At 32.8% G+C, this 7,298-nt stretch overlaps 1 protein-coding gene across 1 annotated transcript; it reads left to right on the top strand.

Moving 5' to 3' along the window:
- The first annotated feature begins 1,563 nt into the window (after positions 1-1,563).
- Positions 1,564-3,401, top strand: LOC132197270 (uncharacterized). The gene is made up of 3 exons (XM_059620439.1): positions 1,564-1,690; positions 1,762-1,920; positions 2,453-3,401. Exons 1-3 carry the CDS (start codon positions 1,615-1,617, stop codon positions 2,800-2,802), a joined length of 585 nt encoding a protein of 194 aa, XP_059476422.1. The 5' UTR covers positions 1,564-1,614; the 3' UTR covers positions 2,803-3,401.
- Positions 3,402-7,298: the final 3,897 nt, after the last annotated feature.

The following is a 7,298-nucleotide window of genomic DNA, read 5'->3' as shown; positions in this document are numbered from 1 at the left end:
GTTTTAACTAAAAGAAAAGTCATTACTTTAAAGATGCAAAAATTATTTTTATGCAGTTAAAAGAATTAATTAAGGATTAATTATTTTTAGTTGTTTAAAGTCTTTTTCTATTGCAACATTTTCAAACTATTAATTTTTCCGCTAAATTTAGTTTTTAGCTGTAATTTGGTATTAAAAAGCTTGATATCATAAAAAAATTCGCTGCCTGTAAATACTACAATACTTTTTTTCTAGCTATATAAAGTACCTTTAACTTGGGTTTCTGTAAATTTTAGTTTGCAAATTTTGTTTATTGATCTAAAATTTCGAAATAATAATAAATTTAGAATGCCTGCCAATAATAATTTAATAACCTTTTCAAAAATAGAGTGGGAAGCGGTGGGAAGAATATGATAGCATTTCTTTTTTGACTCCATATTACAAGAAGTTATAATGGATAGAACTTTGCAGACAAATACACAATTTATAAATAACTTTCTTCCTGTTTATTGCGCGCCCAACTCTGTGCTGAATGACGGAGTTGCTGCATGAGTTTTATTTCCGCCAACTAAGCCGCCTCACTTTGTCAAATAAATTCATATTTTATCGAATTTGTTACGCGGAAAAGCGGCACTTTTTCTGTCCACATGCGAAATTAATATAGTTTATCAACAAAGCTGAATAAAATGAACTATCACGCTATCCAGCGCGTGGATTCTGAAGGGTAGTAAGTGTCTCCGGAGGAAATGATTTCTTGATCACGAACCGACGCAATTGCAAAAGGAAGTGCTTTTTTCTGCGAAAATGCTAAAAGCGACGTTGACTTTTGACATTTCAGGTGCACCTCTGTGTGTAATGAAATTTTTACGCAGTAAAAGGTGAAAGAGTGAACTTTTGGCATTTGAGGTGAGACCGAACAGTTTAAAAAGAGGAAACGTCAGTTTGAATTATTTTTGTACCCAGATTTGTTTACCATATCGAAGTGGAAAGAAATGAAATGTAACAAATGAAGGAGGAATTAAAAATATTTGTTTTAAGTCTCTTTTTACAATTAAAAACCTTGATAAGCAATGTAAACAATGTGATGTAACAATTTGGACAAATAAACAACATTAATTGCTAATTTTTATAATTAAAACTTCATAAAATCTGATCTGATCTTAATATTTCGTAAAAATAAAAAATCGTAATTGCCTTTTACTGAATTTTAAACCAAATTTTGAAGGTTTTTTAACATCAAAGAATTAAAACTTTTAATTGTTCCAGGACTTGACCTTCGAAATAGTTGGTTCATGTGCCTGTTGCAAAATTAATCGGACGAGGGTGCATCGCACTCGGCAATATCATGAATCACAAAGTGCAAAACCAAAACCATAAATTTCGCGCTTGGTGAAATTCACGGATCGTGCGTGTGTTAAAGATAACGTGAGTTATGACGAAATATGCGGTGATTGATGTCAGAATTTCTCGCTGCACGGCAACCGCAACAGAGCCAAAAACAGGAAGAGCGTGTGGAAGGATTTCCTCCCTATGTAGATAAAGCACATTCGTGTGATTAAATTATTTCCAAAATCACCAGTCGCGGAGAAAGTGTCTGGCCGCGCACATAAATCACGAGACGTCGATACGATCAAAATGCCGAACAGATTCGTGACTTTGGCAGCGATTGTTCTGCCCACCGCCGCCGCCTTTTGGTTCGACCCAAGCACAGGTACCGGAAAATCGTCCGTACAGGCCGCTGGGCATTAATTCATTCATTCGACCCGATCGTTATCTCCGCAGGCAAATGTGAAGGCCAATTTCAACCCTGCCCGTCGCAACCTGCCGAGCGGGTGATATGCCGGTTCGGTAGCTTTTTGCAGTGCTACGATTCTTCTTACGAGGAGGTCATACTGCCTTGTACAGAGAACCATGACAACAGTACTACACATGAACTGCCCAGTATGTACAAAAATATCTTGAATAAATTTAGATTAAATGACGCTCTACCTGTTTGCTTCATGAAATTTAGTTCGCAAATTCGTTATTACAATTTAATTAAATATTTCGTCATAAAAATAACAAATAAATTGAATTTAGGAAATAAAAATGCATTACGCAGAGAATATTTACATTATTTGACTTATATTATATTTTATTATATTTTATTGATAAAATGAAAACCACAAATAAAATGCTGAGGTAGTAGTAAAAAACAATTAGAGTAAGCTCAGAAGCATATTATATAAATTAAAAACTGCACATTTATATCACTACGCGATTTTTTAAACTGATTATACAAATAAAATTATTTTTAAATGTTTCATGTTGAAAAATTGAGTTAAAATTTAATTGTAAATTATTTTTTGATTGCAAGCAGAGAATCACAATTTATATTATTAATAACTTAACAACAAACTTGTGTATGTGTTCATTGAACAAATGCATTAAGAAATTTACCAAAATAAATAAAAATTAATTTTCTACGTTTTAGGGGGCCTCCCTTGCAAAAATGAAACTCTGTCCTCAACTTTAACTGCAAGTGTCACAACACAAATGACTTCTATTATCACAAACTCAACGAAGACTACAAAAATACCAACAAAGACGACAACCATTTCAAAATACAACGTGACTGAGGATATCTTGGACTCCAAAGATTTTTTTGCTGAGGGAGAATCCCCGTCTGGATTAAGTTTTGACAAGTTTGTGCACAGCGCCAGGCCCACCTTGATTGTTATAGCGTCTTTAGCAGGAATAATATTGACTCTTACAATTCTGATCTGCATCGTTTCCTACACCAGCTGTGTGAGAAAACAATTTGATGATTATACGCCATGTTAATAAAATTAAAAAAAAAAACATTATAATAATTTTATACTTTCAAGTGCTGATGATTTAATAAAATAAAATATTTCTTGCAATCGATCTCAATGTTTAAAATTTCTTTTGGAGCATAAATTATCAGCTTTTTAAAATAATTATAAAATTAGATTCAATCCATCAAAGTTTGAATTTTTTATTATTTTAATGAAGTAAAAATATACAAGGAGGAGCGTGACAGCTCCCAATCAGCACTGCAAATTATTATTTTTTCTTTTCAAATAAAACTTGATGACATTGATGACTTTGTAAAAAAATTAAAAGCCTAAGACAGCAGAAAAAATATTTGCGTAATTTTTATTACACAAATATGCAGTGAGCTGGTCTATATTTTTGTCATAAGAAATATTTTATTTTATTACCCACAGTGCACTATGCAATAATTGAAGTCTTGAATTTCTTCACTCGCAAAAAATAAAATAAAAGATAAAATATTATAAATTATTCGTATGTATACAAATGAATATACTGTTGTTAAAAACTAATTTTACAAATGAACAAAATGTTTCCTAGGAATAAAAAGCTTCGCCATCTGGTAACCCAAATTATCAGTATATATTTTTGCGAACAGTGTCAAATTTAATTAACTACCCGAGATGCTCGGCGGATGACGTCAGAGCAAGGGATCGTTTTTCAAGCTGATTGATTTCCTCCACGTTGATATTGCACTCGCGCATCCCGCATCCATCCTTCATTACATCGCTTTCATTTAATATCTTTTCATCTTGGCGGCGGCAGCAGCAACCAATCATCGATTACTTTCTATCAAAACTTTTCCGCGACATATTTATTTCCAATAATGCCACCGTTCTTTCCTTTTTCTCTCCGCTGAGGATCTTTCGAAAGTGATACCTGTGCAGGCGAGAGGTTGAAAAGAGGCCACAGCGATACAATAAAATATGCGAGTTTCAGGTAACAAAAGAAAAAAAAAATCAATATTTTCAATATTATATTTCAAAAAGCACTAACATATTTCAATTTCATCTGAGCAGTTTCTCCCTTTTGTGTTGCGCCAATTTTGTGATATTTTCCAAAGGTTATAAGGCCACACTCTGTTCTCTGGGGAGAAGTTCGTATTAACGACCCCATAAATATACTATTCTCGGAACAATTAGCGAGCCAATTTGCCGTGCACTGCGTATTGCGTAGCAGTGCGTCAAAGGACATTAGAACAGAAAGAAGGAAAAAAAGGTAAAAAAGTACTTCTAGGTTCCGCTAGGTTCTATGTATTATTCTTTTCCAGCACCCCTAATGAAAATTACTCCAGAGTTGGAAGAAATTTTTATTTCTTAAACGATAAAAGATATCAGTGTAAATAAGAAACCGAAGAGAAAGGAGATGAATATGGAACAAAGGAGCAATAGTTATACTTCAAAAAGATATTCATTAAAATTGTTTCTAATGTACGATGCATAAATTAATCATTAAACATGTCTATTGCTTTGTTATGAATATTAAATATTTTTCAAGGAATCTAACTCACCATCAGTTTGAATGAAAATTGCAGTGTGACGTAATTAATAAAATGAAACTTATTAATATTTAATTTTGTTCTTTGCATCGCAACAGAAAATTATCTTATTTGTTTTATTATGCAATTTTTTTAACAGCATACAAAGAATATATAATGGTCATCATCAAAAAGTGGTCTGCTAATTTACTCATTTGAAGGAATGATCAATGAAAACAGAAGCCTAGTAATTGTATAATCTCAAAACATTCTAAAAGTAATACAAGAATCAACCAATATTTATATTTAAAATTTTTATTATGATTTTATATAAATATAAACCAATTCTGAAAAATAAAATTATGAAAATAAATTCAAATGAGAAAAATTAAATAATAAACAAAATTAAATGTTTTAATATTTTAATAATATAAAAAGAATTATTACTAGTAATAAAAAAAGAATCTATAAATCACGTCTCAAAGCATAAACTTGCATTAAATTAAATTTTAAAAAGTTTAAATATAAAATTTGAAAAAAAGTAACTCATTGCTGCCTTGCACTCACGTTCAAGACTCATTTAACTAATTTTGTTAGCATGAGTATGTTTAGTCTTCCAAGTGTTCGGGAAAAATTTTCATTTTACTAATTCATCAAATAATTATATTACGCGTTTAGAATTCATAGGAGACTGGGTCAGGCTGTAAATTTCGCACCGGTAGAGGGAGGAGCAGGGAGTGGAAAAGCCGCAAGAAACAGGGTGGAGGCTTCGTCCCTGGAGGCACAATAATTTTCACAGCGCCGAACACGTAAAGCTTCTACTGCTTTGGCAATAATAATTTCACACCTTGGCTGGAAATTATGCAGCCGCAGCAATGACTCTGCGGAGGGCGCAATCGATCTGCCGCGGAACTGACGTCAGCTGGAGCAGCGAGTGAGTTGAGTGCATCCGAACGGAGACGCGACGGTCCCTCGATGCGGCATGACACCTGTCCGCCGCCGTTTTGTGTGCGCGCGAGTGCCTTTTACCGTGTCCATTAGAGTGTTCCCTCCATTAATATGCAAATGGTGCACTAGCAAAAGTTGCTGGCTGTTTTTACACCTGTTGGACGTTGATACGTGCATTCATGATGCCTCGTTACACAATTACAGCCGCACGCTGAGTTGAATGCGAAAACAGATTCCATCACAAGTTTCATGAAGCACAGGGTCTCCCGCAACAATTATAATTTAAAAAAAAAAAATCATCGCATTTATATAATGCGTAATGCAATGTTAATCACTATTAAACTTGAACTGCAACAATGTGTTTAGAAATTAAAAGTGTAATTTATCTTATTGAAAATAGGATATATTGTGTTTTTATACATTGTTCTCATACATGAAAATCGCATTTTATTTTAATTATGTAATTCGTGTATATTGAGAGGGATTTCCTCATGATATGTATATAAACTAATTTTGAAGCTAAAATGACTATTTTTTTGTAAATAGTGGTTTGAATTATAATTCATCTTTTCCTCAATCGGTTGTGAGAGTCATCTATTGTTGAGGAAAAAACAATATACTGCTCGTTTTTCCTTCATGGTTTGTGTGAGTCCTACACGTTGTTTATCGTAAATTATGAACGATTGACCCACTCAATCCATGTAGGATATGAAAACTATTGTAGATAAATCCTCAATAGTTCATTTACTTTTAAGTCTTTTGTAAATATCAGATCAGAATGAACGTGCAATATAATATAAAAGAAAATGATCTATTAAGTTTTAAAAAATTTAAAAATGCCAATATTTATCATAAATTATAAAAAATAAGGAACGTAAAAGTTCTTACACAAATGAAAATGAAATTAAAAAAAAATTAATTTAAAACTGCAATATTGCAATATTATCGTGATAATGTAATATGATAAAAATTAAAAAATAATTTTTTTTTCTACCAATAATAAACATAAACTGCTACACACCTTCTTGCTCTAAGCTTCCTGTCAAGAAAGATAACAAATATACTCAGAACAGCATTATTATGGATTGCAAAGTAATAATGTTTATTTGATATATTTATCTTACATGCATACTTGAGGACTGTTTTGTTTGTTCCACCTTTGCATTTTTGATGTGTAATTCTCTCTTGAAACAAATCAAATTTAAAATATTGAATTTATGCACACTAATGGATGATTATTTGGGCCGAGAATGCCCGCGGTGATACAACTTTATAGAAATTATATCATTTTTATGATAAAAACCAATTTAATAATATATACGTAAATAAAAAAATTTGTATTTTATTTAATTTGAAGTGTAGTCTCATAAAAAAAAAAACTATATATACTTTCTTTTGATTGCGTTTTTTTTTTTTTTTTTGATTGCATTCCTGATGTACTGAAATTCGCATTTGCAGGAGGAAGTTGTGTCAACTGGGTCGTGCAATTATTTACAAGGTCGCTTCCGCACTCTTTGAAGCTCGCCGGAAAACTTTTGCCGCTCGGAAATTCCTGTCATTGCCGCGCGCGCGTTCCGATGTTGTTTTGCTGTTGTGACATCTCAGATGCGAGCAGGGTGAAGTTTTGCAATCCCGGTTGCTGCATCTGCGTTCATCACAAAGAGAGCCAATGTGTACATAAATACGTAGTGCATATTCTCCATGTAAAGCGGCGTGTGAAGTTCGCTGCTTTTGACACTATATATTTGCGCTCCAAGGGCTCTGTGTTTTGTTGGTGGCGTTGCTTGATGTGAGTATTTGTGTGAATGGAAAATGAGCACGTATAGATATATCACAGGTACTGAGTAAATAGAGCATGGCAGCTTCCTCATTAGCTGTCAATGTCACGAGATAAAATAAATTGAAAAATAACAAACTGCAATGAAAAGACTCGTCTCTCTACGAGGGCAAAAAATCATTTCTCGACTATGCCACATGAGCTCATGAAAATTTATTATTGTGAAATATAATGTTCAGAATAATTAAAATAATAACTTTATCAGCCATCAGGCTTGTGGAG

The sequence above is a fragment of the Neocloeon triangulifer genome, unplaced genomic scaffold (assembly GCF_031216515.1).
Source record: "Neocloeon triangulifer isolate White Clay Creek 2 clone unplaced genomic scaffold, ASM3121651v1 ptg000012l, whole genome shotgun sequence".
Taxonomy (NCBI): domain Eukaryota; kingdom Metazoa; phylum Arthropoda; class Insecta; order Ephemeroptera; family Baetidae; genus Neocloeon; species Neocloeon triangulifer.
This window is presented reverse-complemented; position numbering and strand designations above follow the sequence as displayed.